Source organism: Lampetra fluviatilis, chromosome 48, assembly GCF_964198595.1.
Source record: "Lampetra fluviatilis chromosome 48, kcLamFluv1.1, whole genome shotgun sequence".
In the NCBI taxonomy this organism is placed as follows: domain Eukaryota; kingdom Metazoa; phylum Chordata; class Hyperoartia; order Petromyzontiformes; family Petromyzontidae; genus Lampetra; species Lampetra fluviatilis.
Genome location: NC_136322.1, coordinates 2505347 through 2526502, shown reverse-complemented (window position 1 = coordinate 2526502; position 21156 = coordinate 2505347). Strand labels below are relative to the sequence as shown.

Below are 21156 nucleotides of genomic sequence, written 5' to 3'. Positions count from 1 at the left end.
ATACACCCGCTCCGCCACCACTTCGGAATAACTTCTTTCACTCGCCGTGTCATCGTCATCGCGGTCCTTTCCCTCACCGATCACGGCCCCCTCCGCGACCGTGTGGGGTCCGGCCGTGGTGGGTTGCCCCGCGACACTCTCAGGTGTAGGTAGAGTGTCCTCCCCGTCTTCCACCTGTACTCCACTAGGTGGGGGGGGGGGAGTCACGTCTTCCCCGTGCGAGACAGCGCTCCCTCTGCTCTCCTCCTTCGATGTCTGCGCATCAGGCTCACGACCACCTTGCGTTACTACCTCATCGCAGCTGTCACTTTCGTCACAACTGCTGGCGTTGACGGTGCCACTGCCACTTTCCTCTTCCGTGGTCGTGAATTTTGCCCCTGCTGCTGCTGCTGCCCGCTTCGGGCGGGTGCCACCACCTCCCCCTTGGGCCGCAGCATTCCGCATGGCCCTCCTCCTTTTCCTGCTTTCCACGACGGTGAAATCCATTTCACCGTCGTCCTCACCATCTATTCCGTGCGTGCTGCTCGTGGCGTCTCCAGGCAGGTGGATCCGCTGCTGTTGCTGTTGTTGCTGCTGCTGCTGCTGTTGCGGTTGTTGCTGTTGCTGCTGTTGCTGCCGTTGTCGCTGCCGCTGCGTCGGCGATGGCAGCGGCGGCGGCGGCGGCATCTGTTCTCGCTGTACCTGCTGTTGCTGCTGTTCCTGTTTGTCCTGTTGTTGTTGTTGGTGCTGCTGTTGCTGCGGCGTCTGCTGCTCCTGTTGCTTTGGCTGCTGCTGTGGCGGCTGCTGCTGCTGCTGCTGTTGCTGTGGTGGCTGTTGTTGCTGTTGTTGTTGCGTTTGCTGCTGCTTTTTTTCCTTCGGGCAGTTCTTGCGGGTGTGCCCCGCTCCACCGCACCCGAAACATCTCAGGGCTACCGACGAGGCAAAAACTATATAGGTGTGCCCATCGATAGCGTACTTCATCGTCAGTTCTATTTCTGACTTGCCATCTTTTGGAATTACGTACACCTGGCGCTGCAGGGATTTGACATGCGCCAGGCGCGGGTTCTTCGTCCGCAGTGGCACCATCGTAACGTTGGACACCACTGTCCCAAAGCGCTCCAGATCCTTCTTCAGGGCCGCACCGGGGAGGAAAGGGGGGGCTCCGGAGAGGAGCACCCTGATGGCCGGTGTCGCGAGAGGGGTGCACTGAAGCAGTTGTTCACCCATGACAATACCGGTCGCCACTACGCCGTCCACCATCTCCTCCCTTGCCACGTATACCACCACACCGTGGTCCTGACGTTGGGCTGCCCACACGTTGGGGTAGCCGACGATCTCAGCCACCACCTCCGCTACAGCCTCCGCAGTCGTTGTTGGCGGCGGGAAGACAATGAAGCCATTCCGCTTTGTGAGACCTTCCAGTCCCAGGCGGTGCTCCATCGTGCACAAAAGAAAAAAAACGGCTGTGGCCTCAAGCCGCAATAAAGGAAAGAAATAAAAGAAAACCACTACAAAGGGAAGGGCGTATAATTAAAGGTTCTTTTCCTTTTTTAAGGGAGAAAGAAAAAAGGTCGCCAAAAAGGAAGGATGCTAGAAGAAAAACCGTATATAAACTCTCACTCTAGGCCGAGCCAGGCTCACACCTGTGCCCAGGCCTCCGTTCACACCAACGCTAGGGCAGGAGCTCCAGGTGAACACGACCGCACCCAACGGTGGCGAGAGAGAGAGAGGCAGAGAGAGATAGAGAGTGAGATAGAGAGAGATAGAGAGTGAGATAGTGAGATAGAGTGAGAGAGAGTGAGGTAGAGAGTGAGGTAGAGAGAGACACGCACAGAGAGAGGCAGAGAGAGAGAGGCAGAGAGAGATAGAGAGTGAGATAGAGAGTGAGATAGAGTGAGAGAGAGTGAGAGAGACGCGGACAGAGACTTTTAAACAACTTTTATTGCCGCCAGAAGCAAAAGCACTGGAGGCGATTTCAATATGAAATACACAGTCACCAGCAAACAAAAGAAAACAAACACTACAAATCCACGCGCTGTGGCGCTGAAAGCACCGCGCACAATACAAAAGAAAAGTCACGTGGTTGTGGTGGTCATGGCGCACGCCACGGTGACGAGCGAGCGCTTCAGAAGGTGAACACCACGAGGGTGCCATCCACGCTGGTACAGAGAGGGGCTTGTCCGGATCCCCAGCGTTCGAAGAAGACGCGCTGCACATCACCGACATGTGTGTGGTACATGGCGTGCTCCAGTCGGAGCCGCGCCTTAAGCAGGCCCCTGAACACTGGAAGCTCCACAGAGCGGCCGTCAGTGTCACCTTCCAGCATCTTCTTCCTCGTTCTGTACACCGCCATCTTCGCTTGAGCACAGGCAAAGTTGGCGAGGTCACGGCGCTTGTTAGCCAGGTAAGGCAGCACCCCATATACGAAGCTGCTGCTGTTGTAGAAGGGTACCCCCAGTTTCCTGAAGATGTTCCTCAACAGGAGGAACATTCGGTTTGAGCCGCTGGCAGTGTAAGTACTGGTGGGGCAGATCCTCCCTGGCGGGAAATGCACAAGTCTGTTACCCCTGGCGAGATTCGGCTGAGCCACACGGCCGATGGCAACGTGCAGTGTGCCAATCTCCACTGGAGGTCACCCCAGCGTTTGGCTATGGGGGACTTGTACGTTTGTTTCCACTGGGGAGCGGCCACAATGAGGGGAAATACATCTTCTTTCCATTTTGTGTCCGGTTGGTCAGCCAGGTCCCGGTAATGCAGCGCCTTGACACGGCACGTGTAGAGCGCCGTGTTTGGAGTGCTCTTCAGGGGCATGTTGTCGTATATGCACCAGCCTGGAATGCACTAGGACTGTTCCGGCAGGATCAGCTGACCCAGCGCCGTCTTGAGGCGGTTTGCCAGCAACTTGGAGAAGATTTTGTCGTCGGCGCACAAGAGGGACACGGGTCGCCAGTTCTCGAAGAGGCGCAGGTCCCCATCTTGGGTAGCAGGGAGACCACCGCTCTCCTGCAGCTCTGTGGGAGTTCCCCCTTCTGCAGGCTCTCCGGCAGGCCGTCAATCCCTGGGTCTTTACCAGCTGCGAGCCCTTCCACAGCGGTGTAATACGAGCGTAAGCGGGGTTCGCTGCTCGGTTCTGGGCCAATCATACGGCCCAGGGTATTGGGGGGCGGGGCCCAGTATGGGGGCATATGTGAAGGTCCGCCGCTCACCTCGGGTCCAATCGGATGCGAGGTGAGCAGGGGCGGAACCTAAAGGCGGAGCCAGCAAGGCGCTATGCGGAGGCCGGATCTGGAAGGTTCAGTGAAGTGCATGGTGAGAGGGAGGAGACAGGGTCACGTGGTGAAGGGAATATAGGTGGGATCCCGGAAGGGCTCCGGGGCAGTTGGTGGAGTCACGAAGCTGGACCACGTTGGGTGGCCGGAGGGGATCCGCGTCATCAGCCACGTGGCTGGAGGAGCTTCGAGCACACCGTCGGCCAGCGGTGTGCGGGAGCGGGGGAGCGGAGCGACTGATGGGAGAGCGCGTGCGGGGCGCGCGCGAGGAGCAGCCAGTCCGCTGTCGGGACCAGCAGAGCGCGAGCGTCAACGGGAATAAAGAGAGACGGAGACCCAGCAGTGTGTCGGCGAAGTCCCTTATTACAGCGGTGAGGAGCTCCTGCTGCTGGGTGATGGGGCTGTCCAGACGATCCCGTTCGGGATTCCTGAAGTAGGTCCCCCGTCCAGTAGCTCCTGGACAGACTCGTCGTGTTTGGTTTCGGCGGCGAAAAGTTGCGAATAGAAATCTCTGGCGGTCTTGGCGATCTCGCTCTCAGATGTGGCCGTTTGTCCATCCGGGGTTCGCAAACTTGAAAGTTTAGTGGTGTTGGCCGGTGTTTTGTTTAAGCGAAAGAAGAGTCCATCTGCGACAGGTGCTGCATCTCTCTGCACACAAAAGCACGATGTGTCTGCTCGTCCGTGATGGACCTGAAAAGCCGCTGCTTCTCCACTAGCGTCTCTCCCTGCTGCATGCCGTCGGATGAGCTCAGCTCCGCCTCTAGCGCCAGCAGCTCGTTCTGCAGTTGGTGCCCCAACTCGTTCTTGGCGCGGCATGCTGCCTCATGAACTGCTGACAGAGAACCCTGTGACCAGCACCTTTGGGTTGTCCCACCATAGCTGGTGGGAGCTGAAACGGCTTTTGGCAGGCGGCCATTGAGCCCAAAAGGTTTTGAAGGTTTTCTTGAAATCGCCGTCCTCAAGCAGCTGCACGTTGAGTCTCCAGTAGGCGCTGTGCTGCTCCGCTCTGGGAATTCGCAGCAGCGCAGAGACCAGGTGGCGATCGGAAAACCCGGAGGGAACGATTTTACTGTCCCCGAGCAGGTTAATGCTGCTGCTGCTGTTGATGTTGCTGCTGCTGCTTCTGCCGGCACTGCTGAGGCTGCTGCGGCAGCTGCTGGCGCTGCAGCTGCTGTTGCTGCGTGACGTTTGGTGCAGGCTGCGTATTTTTTTGTTTTGGTTTGCCCGTGCAGTTTGCCCGGGCGGCATGGCCCAAGCCACCGCACACGTAGCAGCGCGGCAACGTGGTGGGCGCGTACACGGTGTCGGCGTAGCCCTCCGTTGTGTACTTAAACATCAACGTTAAGTTCCGTGCTGTTGGCGTTTAAAGTCATAAAGGTTTAAATTTCAATTTAAAGCTTTCGTGACTGCAGGGATTCATCTTCTTGGTTCTTTCGGTAAAGTCACGTAGAAGGGAAATAGTAAAATAATAAAATTTAACATAATAGAATAATATTTTAATAATAAAACATAATAAAATAATATTTTATTATGTTTTATTTTTATTCTTTTATTAAAGTCACGTGACTTTACCGAAAGAACCAAGAAGATCATAAAGGTTTGTCGCTGAAACGACAAGCCGCGTGCCAGTGCTGGGTCCCGTCAGCGCAAGGGCAGCATGGTGATGCGGGACACAGCTCTGCCGAACCGCTCAGGGTCTCGTTGTGGGTCGGCAGTTTTGAGGAATGGTGGGGCGTTGGAGATGAGCACTTTTTGCGCGGGGGAGGAGAGAGACGTGGTGCATTGCACAATATGTCCCCCTGGAAGGTCAGCCCCATGGCGATGACACGCACCACCATCTCCACATTGGTGAGGATGAGCACATCGCCACGGTTCATGCGATTACGTTTGTTTTCCACACACGCTGTCCAGCGGCGGTCATCACATCTTCCACCTTGATCTCTGGTGGCGGAAAGCAGAACAGTCCGTGTTGTTGGAGAGTGAGGAGCGAGAGAGGAACCTCTATCGTAGCATGGCGTGGCATTATACATAAATGAATAATTTCGGCTGAAACCAGAAATTCAGTTTCGGTCGGCCTCTAGCTAGGATGCAGATGAAAAACTAGGCCCTCACTAGCCGGTAATGGAACGCTTGGAGCATGGGGAGATACACCCTCTTCCCAGCATGCAGTGAGAGAGACAGATGGAGAGAGAGTGAGATAGAGAGAGACATGAAGAGGGACAGAGAGAGAGAGCGTGGTTATTTCTCTGTCCCTTTTCTGTGTCTCTTTCTCTGTCTCTGTCTCTCTGTCTTTCTCTCTCTCTGTCTCTGTGTGTGTCTCTCTCAATTTATCTCTCTGTCTCTCTGTGTCTCTCTGTCTCTCTGTCTCTCTCTCTCTCTGTATATCTCTCTCACTGTCTCTCTCTGTGTCTCTCTCTGTCTCTCTGTCTCTCTCTGTATATCTCTCTCTGTCTCTCTGTCTAAATGTCTCTCTCTGTCTCTCTTTGTCTCTCTCCCTGTATATCTCTCTCACTGTCTCTCTCTCTCTCTGTGTCTCTCTGTCTCTCTCTCTCTGTGTCTCTCTGTCTCTCTGTCTCTCTCTCTCTCTCTGTCTATCTCTCTCAATGTCTCTCACTGTCTCTCTCTCTCTGTCTATCTCTCTCACAGGCAGAGTACCGGGCATCTCTCACGGCCGAGTGGCTGTCTATCTCTCTCACTGTGTCTCTCTCTGTGTCTCTCTGTGTCTCTCTGTCTCTCTGTCTATCTCTCTCACTGTCTCTCTCACTGTCTCTCTGTCTCTCTGTGTCTCTCTGTCTCTGTCTCTCTCTCTCTGTATATCTCTCTCACAGGCAGAGTACCGGGCATCTCTCACGGCCGAGTGGCTGGCCATGATGACGGATCTGGGAGTGCCGCACAGCCCCAACTGCAGCTTCGTCACTCTGCTGGGAGACCAAATCAACATCCGCTCTGCACAGGTGCCTCGACTGCCCACTCCACTGCACTCTCCACCCTCCCCTCCGCTCCGCTCCGTCTATCTCTCTATCTCACTATGTGTGTGTCTCTGTGTGTGTGTCTGTAGATGTCGGGGTTACCGCGTAACCAGCTTTCTGTCTATCTCTCTGTCTCTGTGTCTCTGTGTCTCTGTGTCTCTCTCTGTCTCTGTGTCTCTCTATCTCACTATGTATGTGTCTCTGTGTCTATGTAGATGTCAGGGTTACCACGTGACCAGCTCTCCGTGGAGAACTCGGTGATTGTGCAGCACTCTCGTCGCTGGCCGCTCTTCATCGACCCGCAGGGTCAGGCCAACCGCTGGATCAAGAACAAGGTGAGAGCACAACCACAACCACCACCACCACCACCACCACCACCACAACTACCACCACAACCATCACCACAACCACCACCACAATCACAACCACCACAACCACCACCACCACAACCACCACCGCAACCACCACCACCGCAACCACCACCACCACCACCACAACTACCACCACAATCACAACCACCACCACCACAATCAACAACAACAACCGCCATTCGCCACTAAGTGGGGGTGACATCACCACGACGCTTGTGCCAGGCCAAGTGCACCTTGAGGCCACGTGAAGTGTCGAACGCCCGCCGGCAGGAGGTCACGGGGCAGACCCAGCAATGTGCCACGGGTCGACTGACTGAGATGACTGAGACGACTGACTGATGCACCACCTGTGCCAACTTGCTGTGTTTGTTGTTGGAGGGAGACTGCCTCTAACTGCCCAGTAGCGTCCTTCACGAGCCTCCTCCACAGAGGCCGATCTTGACACCGCTGGTACCAGTCATTGGCAAGTCCACTCAGCTCCACATCCTCCTGTACCACATCACTCCATCTCTTCTCCAGCCCGTGCCGTGCCCATTTAGCACCCTCTATCCGGCCAAACAAAAGCTGTTTAGGCATGCGGTGGCTGGGCATGCGGGCTATATGACCCAGCCAACGCAGCCTTGCCTGCCGGAGGAGCTCACCGATGGGACTTTATTCAGATCTTTCAAGGATTTGTGAACTCCTCACACAACCCATCCTGGTTAAACCCAGGATGGATCATAGGCAGGCCGGGGAAGATGTTCCATTAGGGGGATTCACGTTTCGCAAGCGTAGAGAAGGGAGGGAATAAGCGACAGACCAGGTAACTTTCACACAGTGTTACGCAACTGATGAAAAGATAAATCCGCTCGACTGATTCGGAGTGAGACCTCTGCTGTCAAACCGGAGCTGGTCATGAGCACACTGCCCAGATATGGGAAACTCTCCACTCTCTCCACAACTGCCCCATCACCAGTTTGGAGTTGTGGGGGTGGAGTGTCTGGTGGTACAAAATACCCAGGCAGGTAGGTGCTTAGTTTTGGTGGGGTTGATGGTAAGGACCCACCTCTTAGTGGCAAGCTCCAGGTTCAGCAGCTGTGCCTCCAACTTCTCCTCTGAGTAAGCAGCGTATTACCAGATCATCGGCATACAAAACATGGTTGACCAATAGGGAGCCATCCCTTGACCGCACCCGGGCATCGATCAACCTCCCATTGTATCTGTACCAGATGGAAATTCCAGCCATCGAAAGCTTCACGAACTACGTGGTCGAAATAGATGTTAAATAATGTGGGAGCCAAAGGACATCCCTGTCGCACCCCAAGGTGAACAGGGAATGCCTCTGACGCCCGGCCACGTAGTTTTACCCGCGCCCGCTCACCATCATGAAGGTTCTTAATGATCGTGAGCAGAGGGTCAGGCACTCCGAAAGCACGAAGAACAACCCAGAGCCCAGGCCTACTGATGGTATCATAGGCCTTGACCAGGTCAATAAAGCTGAGATGTAGGTCTTGTTGGAATTCTCTACACCTCTGCTGTAGCAGATGGACAGAAAATATGGCATCTGTGCAGGACCGCCCTTTCCTGAAACAGCATTGGGGCTCCGCAAGCATCTCCTCAGCGTGCTTGGCAAGGCGATGTTGAATAATCCTTGCCAGGACCTTACCCGGCACACTGAGGAGTGAGATGCCCCTGTAGTTGTTACAGTCTGTGCGGTCCCCCTTCTTGGACAGGACGACCACCAGGGCATCCTCCCTGTGGTTTGGCAGTCTCCTGCCCCGAGTAGAGGACTGTCCACCCCTCATGGTGGCAGGAGCCGGAGCCGGTCAACCGGACCTCCTGAATACCACAGAGATCCAGGTGGTACCGGTCCAGCTCCCGACAGAGGAGTGGCAGCCTCTCCTCCGCAGTGAGCGTTCGAACATTCCACGTGGCCACACGAAGTGGCTTTTTCTTGTTTCTGGAGGAACCCCGAGGGTCAGGATTCAGTCTCCTGGTTCAGCCCAATGGGGTTTAGCCAGGAGACGTCATAGACGCCTGTCCCCCTGGGGCCTCCGGCACAAGCTTATTTCGAATGTTTTTTTCTCGGTTTAGCGGTAATTAGTTGAAGGTGGAGGGGTTACCAGCTGCTCCCACCCGTCCAGAGCGCCCTTTGGTCGCTGTGGTGGCTACAGCCGCCATGAGGGGAATGGCCTATCGAAATTTGCCCTCCCACCATGGCACTGCCACCACCACAACCACCACCACAACCACCACCACAACCACAACTACAACCACCGCAACCACTACCACCACAACCACCACAGCCACCACCACCACAACCACCACAACCACCACCACTATAACCACAACTGCAGCCACGACAGCCACCACCACTAAGAAAACCACTACTCTGTGTCTCTCTCTGTCTCTCTGTCTCTCGCTCGCTGTCTCTCTCTGTGTGTCTCTCTGTGTGTCTCTCTCTGTCTCTCTGTGTCTTTGTGTCTATCGCTGTGTCTCTCCATATCTGTCTCTCTGTCTCTGCGTGTCTCTCTCTGTATCTCTGTCTCTCGCTCGCTTTCTCTCTCTGTGTGTCTCTCTCTGTCTCTCTGTATCTCTCTGTTTGTCCCTGTCTCTATGTCTTTGTGTCTATCGCTGTGTCTCTCTGTCTCTCTGTCTCTCTCTATATCTCTCTCTCTGTGTCTATCTATCTGTGTGTGTCTGTGTGTGTTTCTCACCAGGAGAGTGACCAGGGTCTCGTGGTGCTCAAGTTGTCTGATCGAGACTTCCTGCGTGTCTCTGTCTCTCTGTGTCTCTGTATCTCTGTCTGTGTCTCTGTCTCTCTGTTTGTCTCTCTGTCTGTGTCTCTGTCTCTCTGTGTCTCTGTATCTCTCTCTGTCTCTCTCTCTCTCTCTGTCTCTCTGTCTCTCTATCTCTGTGTCTCTCTCTCTGTGTCTCTCTCTATCTGTGTGTCTCTGTGTCTCTCTCTCTGTCTCTCTCTCTCTGTCTCTGTGTCTCTGTCTCTCTCTCTATCTCTGTGTCTGTGTGTGTCTCTGTGTCTCTCTCTATCTCTGTGTCTATGTGTGTGTCTCTGTGTCTCTCTCTGTGTCTCTCTCTCTCAGTGTCTCTCTCTCTGTCTCTGTGTCTCTCTCTGTGTCTATCTATCTCTCTCTGTCTCTCTCTCTCTATCTGTGTGTCTGTGTGTGTGTCTGTGTGTCTGTCCCACCAGGAGAGTGACCAGGGCCTCGTGGTGCTCAAGTTGTCTGACCGCGACTTCCTGCGCAGCGTCGAGACGGCGGTTCGCTTCGGCAAGCCCTGCCTGGTGGATCACGTGGGGGAGCAGCTGGACCCTGCCCTAGACCCCATCCTACTCAGACAGGTAACTAGCACTATAACCAGCACTAACACTAGCACTAACTAGCACTAACACTAGCACTAACTAGCACTAACACTAGCACTAACTAGCACTAACACTAGCACTAACACTAGCACTAACTAGCACTAACTAGCACTAACATTAGCACTAACTAGCACTAACATTAGCACTAACTAGCACTAACTAGCACTAACACTAGCACTAACTAGCACTAACATTAGCACTAACTAGCACTAACACTAGCACTAACTAGCACTAACTAGCACTAACTAGCACTAACACTAGCACTAACTAGCACTAACATTAGCACTAACTAGCACTAACTAGCACTAACTAGCACTAACACTAGCACTAACTAGCACTAACTAGCACTAACACTAGCACTAACTAGCACTAACTAGCACTACACTAGCAATGACTAGCACTAACTAGAACTAACACTAGCACTAACTAGCACTAACTAGCACTAACACTACACTAACTAGCTACTAACACTAGCACTAACACTATAGCGTACTATCTTTCACTAACACTAAGCACTAACTAGCACTAACACTAGCACTAACACTAGCACTAACTAGCACTAACTAGCACTAACTAGCACTAACTAGCACTAACTAGCACTACACTAGCACTAACTAGCACTAACACTAGCACTAACTAGCACTAACACTAGCACTAACACTAGCACTAACTAGCACTAACTACACTAACACTAGCACCCTAACTAGCACTAACCACTAGCACTACTAGCACTAACACTAGCACTACACTAGCACTAACTAGCACTAACTAGCACTAACACTAGCACTAACACTAGCACTAACTAGCACTAACTAGCACTAACACTAGCACTAACTAGCACTAACTAGCACTAACACTAGCACTAACACTAGCACTAACTAGCACTAACTAGCACTAACTAGCACTAACACTAGCACTAACTAGCACTAACACTAGCACTAACTAGCACTAACACTAGCACTAACTAGCACTAACACTAGCACTAACTAGCACTAACACTAGCACTAACTAGCACTAACACTAGCACTAACTAGCACTAACACTAGCACTAACTAGCACTAACACTAGCACTAAACTAGCACTAACTAGCACTAACTAGCACTAACACTAGCACTAACTAGCACTAACTAGCACTAACTAGCACTAACACTAGCACTAACTAGCACTAACACTAGCACTAACACTAGCACTAACTAGCACTAACACTAGCACTAACACTAGCACTAACTAGCACTAACACTAGCACTAACTAGCACTAACACTAGCACTAACTAGCACTAACACTAGCACTAACTAGCACTAACACTAGCACTAAACTAGCACTAACACTAGCACTAACTAGCACTAACACTAGCACTAACTAGCACTAACACTAGCACTAACTAGCACTAACACTAGCACTAAACTAGCACTAACACTAGCACTAACTAGCACTAACACTAGCACTAACTAGCACTAACACTAGCACTAACTAGCACTAACACTAGCACTAACTAGCACTAACACTAGCACTAACACTAGCACTAACACTAGCACTAACTAGCACTAACACTAGCACTAACTAGCACTAACACTAGCACTAACTAGCACTAACACTAGCACTAACTAGCACTAACACTAGCACTAACTAGCACTAACACTAGCACTAACTAGCACTAACACTAGCACTAACTAGCACTAACACTAGCACTAACTAGCACTAACACTAGCACTAACTAGCACTAACTAGCACTAACACTAGCACTAACTAGCACTAACACTAGCACTAACTAGCACTAACACTAGCACTAACACTAGCACTAACTAGCACTAACACTAGCACTAACTAGCACTAACACTAGCACTAACACTAGCACTAACTAGCACTAACACTAGCACTAACTAGCACTAACACTAGCACTAACTAGCACTAACACTAGCACTAACACTAGCACTAACACTAGCACTAACTAGCACTAACACTAGCACTAACATTAGCACTAACACTAGCACTAACACTAGCACTAACTAGCACTAACACTAGCACTAACACTAGCACTAACACTAGCACTAACACTAGCACTAACACTAGCACTAACACTAGCACTAACTAGCACTAACACTAGCACTAACTAGCACTAACACTAGCACTAACTAGCACTAACACTAGCACTAACTAGCACTAACACTAGCACTAACTAGCACTAACACTAGCACTAACTAGCACTAACACTAGCACTAACTAGCACTAACACTAGCACTAACTAGCACTAACACTAGCACTAACTAGCACTAACACTAGCACTAACTAGCACTAACACTAGCACTAACTAGCACTAACACTAGCACTAACTAGCACTAACACTAGCACTAACTAGCACTAACACTAGCACTAACTAGCACTAACACTAGCACTAACTAGCACTAACACTAGCACTAACTAGCACTAACACTAGCACTAACTAGCACTAACACTAGCACTAACTAGCACTAACACTAGCACTAACTAGCACTAACACTAGCACTAACTAGCACTAACACTAGCACTAACTAGCACTAACACTAGCACTAACTAGCACTAACACTAGCACTAACTAGCACTAACACTAGCACTAACTAGCACTAACACTAGCACTAACTAGCACTAACACTAGCACTAACTAGCACTAAACTAGCCTAAGCACTAACTAGCACTAACTAGCACTACTAGCAACTAGCACTAACACTAGCACTAACTAGCACTAACACTAGCACTAAACTAGCACTAACACTAGCACTAACTAGCACTAACACTAGCACTACTAGCACTAACACCACTAACTAGCACTAACACTAGCACTAACTAGCACTAACACTAGCACTAACTAGCACTAACTAGCACTAACTAGCACTAACACTAGCACTAACTAGCACTAACACTAGCACTAACTAGCACTAACACTAACTAGCACTAACACTAGCCTAACTAGCACTAACACTAGCACTAACTAGCACTAACACTAGCACTAAAACTAGCACTAGCACTAACACTAGCACTAACTAGCACTAACTAGCACTAACACTAGCACTAACACTAGCACTAACACTAGCACTACACTAGCACTAACTAGCACTACACTAGCACTAACACTAGCACTAACACTAGCTAACACTAACACTAGCTCACTAACTAGCACTAACACTAGCACTAACTGCCCTGCCTGGTGATCACGTGGGGGAGCAACTGGACCCTGCCAACTATCCAACTAGCACACTAGAACTATCACTATCAACTAGCACTAACTAGCACTATAACTAGCACTAACTATAACTATCACCAACTAGCACTATAACTAGCACCTAAACTAGCACTATACTAGCACCAACTAGCACCAACTAGCACTATACTATCACCAACTAGCACTATGACTATCACCAACTAGCACTATAACTAGCACTAACTAGCACTGTCTACCACTATCACTAACTAGCACCATCACTAACTAGCACTGACTAGCACTGACTCACACTCTGTGTCTCTGCATGTCTCTGTGTTTCTGGGTATCCGTGTCTTTGTCTATCCGTGTCTCTGTGCATGCATTTTTTTGTGTGTCCGTGTCTCTGCGTGTGCGTGTCTCTGTGTATCTGTATATCTGTGTATCCCTGCGTGTCTCTGTGTATCCGTGTCTCTGCGTGTCTCTGCATGTGCGTATCTCTGCGTGTCGTTGTGTGACGTGTATCTGCGTGTCTCTGTGTCTCTGTGTGTCTCTGCGTGTCGTTGTGTATCCGTGTATCTGCGTGTCTCTGTGTCTCTGCGTGTCCCTGCATGTCTGTGTGTGTGCGTGTCTCTGCATGTCCCTGTGTCTCTGCGTGTCCCTGTGTCTCTGCGTGTCTTTGTGTATCCGTATCTCTGTGTCTCTGCGTGTCTCTGCATGTTGTTGTGTATCCGTGTCTCTGTGTCTCTGCGTGTCTCTGCGTGTCTCTGCGTGTCGTTGTGTATCCGTGTCTCTGCATGTCTCTGCATGTCTCTGCCTGTCTCTACATATCCGTGTCTCTGCATGTCTCTGCGTGTCTCTGCGTGTGTCTCTGCGTGTCGCTGCGTGTGCAGACGTTCTCGCTGCCGGGTGGTGGCGTGGTGATCCGCGTGGGCGACGCGCTGGTGCCCTACCACGACCACTTCAGACTCTTCCTGTGCACCGCCCTGCCCAACCCGCACTACAGCGACGAGGTCGCGGCCAAGGTCACCCTGCTTAACTTCACCCTCTCACCCAGGTGACACACACGCACAGACACACACACAGACACACACAGACACACACAGACACACACACAGACACACACATAGACACACACACTCACTCACCCACTCACCCACTCACCCACTCACCCACCCACCCACTCTCTTCTCCCCTCACCCCTCCACCCTCACCCCCCGCTCACCCACTCACCCACCCATTCACTCTCCCACTATCCCATTCACTCACTTACTCTCCCACTCACTCACCCACCCACCCACTCTCTTCTCCCCTCCACCCACCCACTCTCCCACTCACTCACTCAATCACTCACCAACTCACTCACTCACTCACTCACCCACTCACTCACTCACTCACTCACCCACTCACCCACTCACTCACCCACTCACCCACTCACTCACTCACCCACTCACTCGCTCACTCACCCACTCACTCACTCATTTACACACTCACCCACTCACTCACCCACCCACCCACCCACTTTCCCACTCTCCCACTCACTCACCCACCCACCCATCCACCCACTCTCCCACTCTCCCACTCACTCACCCACCCACCCACTCTCTTCTCCCCTCCACCCTCACCCCCCGCTCACCCACTCACCCACTCACCACTCACTCACCCACCCACCCACTCACCCACTCACTCACCCACCCACCCACCCACTCACCCCTCCACCCCCACCCCCCCCAGCGGTCTAGAGGACCAGCTGCTGTGCCGCGTGGTGGCGGTGGAGCGTCCCGACCTGGAGGAGGCCCGTGCCCAGCTGACGGCCTCCAGCGCCGCCATGGGTCACGAGCTGCGTGGGCTGGAGGAGGAGATCCTGCGCAGGCTGAGCGCCGCCCAGGGGGACCCCGTCGACGACGTGGAGCTCATCGCCGCACTGCACGCCGCCAAGGGCAAGGCCGCAGAGATACAGGTGCTGTGGTGGCTGGCTCAGCAGTATACTTGCTGGCTCAGCACTACTACTACAACTATAATTACTACTACTACCTCTACCACTGCCCCTACCACCACTACCACTACTACCTCTACCACTACCACTGCCCCTACCACTACCACCACTACCACCACTAGCCGCCAAGGGCAAGGCCGCAGAGATACAGATGACGTGTTGGCTGGCTCAGCACTACTACTACCACTACTTCTATCACTACTACCTCTACCACTACCACCACTACTACTACCACTACTACCACCACTACCACTACCACCACTACCACCACTACCACTACCACCACTACCACCACTACCACCACTACCCGCCAAGGGCAAGGCCGCAGAGATTCAGGTGACGTGCTGGCTGGCTCAGTAGTGTGCTACTACTACTACCACTACTTTTATCACTACCACCACTACCACCACTGCCAACCACTACCACTACCCGCCAAGGGCAAGGCCGCAGAGATACAGGTGCCGTGTTGGCTGGCTCGGAACTACTACTACAACTATAATCACTACTACCTCTACCACTGCCCCTACCACTACCACTACCACCACTACTACCACCACCACTACCACCACTACCACTACTAATACCCATACCACTACCACCACTACCACTACCACCACTACCACTACTACTACTACCACCACTATCACTACCACCACTACCACTACTACCACCACTACTACCACTACTACCACTACCACCACTACTACCACCACCACCACTACCACCACTACGACTACCACTACCCTTACCACTACCACTACTACTACCACCACCACTACCACCGCCCCCCTCTCCCCGTGTGTAGGCTAAGGTGGTGCGTGCGGAGGCTACGGAGCTGGAGCTGGACTGTGCCCGTGCCCGCTACCTGCCCGTGGCCCAGCGGGGCCAGCTGCTGTTCTTCTGCACGACGGCGCTCGCCGCCGTCGAGTCCATGTATCAGCACTCGCTCGGCTGGTACCTGGGCATCTTCAGCAGCGCCATCGCCTCCACACCACAGGCTGGTAAGTAGAGTGGTGGAGTGGTGGAGTGGTGGAGTGGTGGTGGAGTGGTGGAGTGGTGGTGGAGTGGTAGACTGGGCATCTTCAGCAGCGCCATCGCCTCCACATCACAGGCTGGTAAGTAGAGTGTTGGTGGAGTCGTGGTGGAGTGGTGGTGGAGTGGTGGTGGTGGAGTGGTGGAGTGGTAGACTGGGCATCTTCAGCAGCGCCATCGCCTCCACACTACAGGCTGGTGAGTAGAGTGGTGGTGGTGTGGTGGTGGAGTGGTGGTGGTGGAGTGGTGGTGGAGTGGTGGTGGAGTGGTGGAGTGGTGGTGGTGGAGTGGTGGTGAAGTGGTGGTGGAGTGGTGGTGGTAGTGGAGTGGTGGTGGAGTGGTGGAGTGGTGGTACCAGCACTCACTCGGCTGGTACCTGGGTATCTTCAGCAGCGCCATCGCCTCCACACCACAGGCTGGTAAGTAGAGTGGTGGTGGAGTGGTGGTGGTGGATTGGTCGTGGTGGAGTGGTGGTGGAGTGGTGGAGTGGTGGAGTGGTGGTGGAGTGGTGGTGGAGTGGTGGAGAACTGAGTGCTCTCTCCCTCCACCCAGACTCGGTGGAGCTCCATGTGGGAGCCACTGTGGCTCACCTGACGCTGGCTCTCCCTCCACTCAGACTCGGTGGAGCTCCGTGTGGGTGCCACCGTGCCTCACCTGACGCTGGCTCTCTCTCTCCACTCAGACTCGGTGGAGCTCCGTGTGGGAGCCACTGTGGCTCACCTGACGCTGGCTCTCCCTCCACTCAGACTCGGTGGAGCTCCGTGTGGGAGCCACCGTGCCTCACCTGACGCTGGCTCTCTCTCTCCACTCAGACTCAGTGGAGCTCCGTGTGGGAGCCACTGTGGCTCACCTGACGCTGGCTCTCTCTCCACTCAGACTCGGTGGAGCTCCGTGTGGGAGCCACCGTGCCTCACCTGACGCTGGCTCTCTCTCTCCACTCAGACTCGGTGGAGCTCCGTGTGGGAGCCACTGTGGCTCACCTGACGCTGGCTCTCTCTCCACTCAGACTCGGTGGAGCTCCGTGTGGGAGCCACTGTGGCTCACCTGACGCTGGCTCTCTCTCCACTCAGACTCGGTGGAGCTCCGTGTGGGAGCCACTGTGGCTCACCTGACGCTGGCTCTCTATCGCTGCGTCTGCCGCGGCCTCTTCGAGAGGCACCGACTCCTCTTCTCCTTCCTCATCTGTTCGCGGATTCTCAACACGGAGCGGGACGCTGGGGTGGACCCGGTGAGTGGGGGGTGAGGGGTGAGGGGTGGGGTGGGGTGGTGAGTGGTGATGGGTGAGTGGTGGTGAGTGGTGGAGTGGTGGGTGGTGAGTGGTGGGGTGGTGAGTGGTGGTGAGTGGTGAGTGGTGGGGTGGTGGGTGGTGAGTGGTGAGTGGTGGGGTGGTGAGTGGTTAGGTAGTGGGTGGTGAGTGGTGGTGAGTGGTGAGTGGTGGTGAGTGGTGAGTGGTGGGGTGGTGGGTGGTGAGTGGTGGGGTGGACCCGGTGAGTGACGGGTGAGGGGGGAGGGGTGGTGAGTGGTGGGTGGTGAGGGGTGAGGGGTGAGGGGTGGTGAGTGGTGGGTGGTGGGTGGTGAGGGGTGAGTGGTGAGTGGTGGGGTGGGGTGGTGAGTGGTGGGGGGTGGTGAGTGGTGGGGTGGTGAGTGGTGGGGTGGTGAGTGGTGAGTGGTGGGGTGGTGAGTGGTGGGGTGGTGAGTGGTGGGGTGGTGGGTGGTGAGTGGTGGGGTGGTGAGTGGTGAGTGGTGGGGTGGTGATTGGTGGGGTGGTGAGTGGTGGGGTGGTGAGTGGTGGGGTGGTGAGTGGTGAGTGGTGGGGTGGTGAGTGGTGGGGTGGTGAGTGGTGGGGTGGTGGGTGGTGAGTGGTGGGGTGGTGAGTGGTGAGTGGTGGGGTGGTGGGTGGTGAGTGGTGGGGTGGTGAGTGGTGAGTGGTGGGGTGGTGAGTGGTGGGGTGGTGAGTGGTGGGGTGGTGAGTGGTGGGGGGTGGTGAGTGGTGGGGTGGTGAGTGGTGGGGAGGTGAGTGGTGGGGTGGTGAGTGGTGAGTGGTGGGGTGGTGGGTGGTGAGTGGTGGGGTGGTGAGTGGTGAGTGGTGGGTGGTGAGTGGTGGGGTGGTGAGTGGTGAGTGGTAGGGTGGTGAGTGGTGGGGTGGTGAGTGGTGGGGGGTGGTGAATGGTGGGGTGGTGAGTGGTGGGGAGGTGAGTGGTGGGGTGGTGAGTGGTGAGTGGTGGGGTGGTGGGTGGTGAGTGGTGGGGTGGTGAGTGGTGAGTGGTGGGTGGTGGGGTGGTGAGTGGTGGGGTGGTGGGTGGTGAGTGGTGTGTATATCTCTCTGCGTATCTCTCTGTGTGTCTCTCTCTCTTTGTCTCTCTCTCTCTCAGTGTCTCTCTCTGTGTGTGTGTCTCTCTCGGTCTCCCAGTGTCTCCATCTCTGTCTCTCTCTCAGTGTTTCTCTCCGTGTCTCTCTAGCAGTGTCTCTCTCTCTCCATGTGTTGCGTGGTAGAAAAGGACGCTGAAGTCGGTCGTGTAGGGGCTGACGCCAAACTGTTTATTCAGGGCTTACGCCTAACTCGGGGGAAGGGGTTAACACAACGGTTATTAACTAATCTCCCCAGGGGAAGGGTACTGGGAGTTCCCTACACCCCACCAGGCTATCGGGCTCTTCCCACAGCGCTGACCGAGGGTTCATCCAACTTGGCCAGCCGGGTAAAGCAGCCCCTTAGCCTGGCTCTCCACCCTCTATCCCAGAGCCCCCTACTTCCTAACCACTCACTCCTTTGACTCTCGGCGAAGACCCCGTCCACGTCACGGGTCTCCCCTCAAATACTCCGTGGGCCATGATGTCACTTTACCCTGACGGCATTCCCCCGAGGCGAGTGTGACCTGACGTCAGCACTCCACTCCTCAACATCACCCCCCCCCCCCCCCCCCGTAAAAAAAACTTAGCCGACCCGGCTGCAGTGTCTCTCTGTCTGTGTCTCTCTGTCTCAGTGTCTCTCTCTTTGTCTCTCTCTCCTTGTGTCTCTCTCTCTCTGTGTCTCTCTCAGTGTCTCTCTCTCTCAGTGTCTCTCTTTCTCTGTCTCTCTATTTGTGTCTCTCTCTGTCTCTCAGTGTTTCTCTCTCTATCTCTCTCTCAGTGTCTCTCTCTCCCTGTCTCTCTCTCTCTGTCTCTCTCTGTCTCTCCCCGTGTCTCTCTCTCTCTCAGTGTCTCTCTCTCAGTGTCTCTCTCAGTGTCTCTCTCAGTGTCTCTCTCAGTGTCTCTCTCTCTGTGTCTCTCTCAGTGTCTCTCTCTCTCTCAGTGTCTCTCTCTCTCTCAGTGTCTCTCTCTCTCTCTCAGTGTCTCTCTCTCCCCGTGTGTCTCTTTGCAGGATGAGTGGAGGTTCCTGCTCTCTGGGGGGCCCGTGCCCCCCACTGTGCCCCCCAACCCGGCTCCACTGTGGCTCCCGGAGCGAGTCTGGGGAGAGCTCCAGGCTCTCTCCGTGTCTCTCTCTCTCAGTGTCTCTCTCTCTCTCAGTGTCTCTCTTTCTCAGTGTCTCTCTCTTTCAGTGTCTCTCTCTCCGTGTCTCTCTCTCCCTGTGTTTCTCTCCCCGTGTCTCTCTGCAGGATGAGTGGAGGTTCCTGCTCTCTGGGGGGCCCGTTCCCCCCACTGTGCTCCCCAACCCGGCCCCGCTGTGGCTCCCGGAGCGAGCCTGGGGAGAGCTCCGGGCTCTCTCCGTGTCTCTCCGTGTCTCTCTCTTTCTCTGTGTGTCTCTCTCAGTGTCTCTCTCTCTCTCAGTGTCTCTCTCAGTGTCTCTCTCTCTCCGTGTCTCTTTCTCTCTCTCAGTGTCTCTCTCTCCCTGTGTCTCTCTCTCTCAGTGTTTCTCTCTCTCAGTGTCTCTCTCTCAGTGTCTCTCTCTCTCTCTCAGTGTCTCTGTCTCTCTCAGTGTCTCTCTCTCTCTCAGTGTCTCTCTCTCTCAGTGTCTCTCTCTCTCTCTGTGTCTCTCTCCCTGTGTCTTTCTCTCTCCCCGTGTCTCTCTGCAGGATGAGTGGAGGTTCCTGCTCTCCGGGGGGGCCGTGCCCCCCACTGTGCTCCCCAACCCGGCTCCGCTGTGGCTCCCGGAGCGAGCCTGGGGAGAGCTCCAGGCTCTCTCGGCGCTCCGCCGATTCTCGTCGCTCGCCGCGGACTTCGGGGCCCTCGCCGGCCACTTCCAGGCCGTGTTCGAAAGCCCCGAGCCACACAGGTGCTGCTGGCACCACCACCACCACCACCACCAGATAAAGAGAGAGATATACATAGAGAGAGAGATAGTGAGAGAGATAGTGAGAGAGATAGTGAGAGAGATATACATAGAGAGAGAGAGATAGTGATATACATAGAGAGAGATAGTGAGAGAGATATACATAGAGAGAGATAGTGATATACATAGAGAGAGATAGTGATATACATAGAGAGAGATAGTGATATACATAGAGAGAGATAGTGAGAGAGATATACATAGAGAGAGAGACAGTGATATACATAGAGAGAGATAGTGAGAGAGATATACATAGAGAGAGATAGTGATATACATAGAGAGAGATAGTGATATACATAGAGAGAGATAGTGATATACATAGAGAGAGATAGTGAGAGAGATATACATAGAGAGAGATAGTGATATACATAGAGAGAGATAGTGAGAGAGATATACATAGAGAGAGATAGTGATATACATAGAGAGAGAGATAGTGATATACATAGAGAGAGAGAGATACAGCCCCGAGCCACACAGGTGCTGCAGGCACCACCACCAGATAGTGAGACAGATACATAGAGAGATAGTGAGAGAGATATACATAGAGAGAGAGACAGAGATACAGCCCCGAGCCACACAGGTGCTGCAGGCACCACCACCGCCTCACATCTGTAGTAGGTTCAAGGAGACTTGGACGACGTAGTCGGAGGCACACTTATTTATTAACCACAATGTATATTACAGGCCGAGATATACAACACTCGAAGGGGTATCGGCCCCTTTACCCGTCTAACAGGGAGATCAC

At 53.7% G+C, this 21156-nt stretch overlaps 1 protein-coding gene across 1 annotated transcript in view; it reads left to right on the top strand.

Moving 5' to 3' along the window:
* The window catches only part of DNAH1 (dynein axonemal heavy chain 1), a 184833-nt gene that overhangs the window by 126537 nt on the left and 37140 nt on the right, over positions 1 to 21156 (top strand). The window contains exons 61-68 of the mRNA XM_078877706.1: positions 6077 to 6202; positions 6433 to 6552; positions 9776 to 9925; positions 14013 to 14176; positions 14854 to 15079; positions 15921 to 16116; positions 17218 to 17375; positions 20158 to 20357. Of these exons, the coding sequence (XP_078733832.1) occupies positions 6077 to 6202; positions 6433 to 6552; positions 9776 to 9925; positions 14013 to 14176; positions 14854 to 15079; positions 15921 to 16116; positions 17218 to 17375; positions 20158 to 20357 (1340 nt within the window). The remainder of the gene's footprint in view (positions 1 to 6076; positions 6203 to 6432; positions 6553 to 9775; positions 9926 to 14012; positions 14177 to 14853; positions 15080 to 15920; positions 16117 to 17217; positions 17376 to 20157; positions 20358 to 21156) is intronic.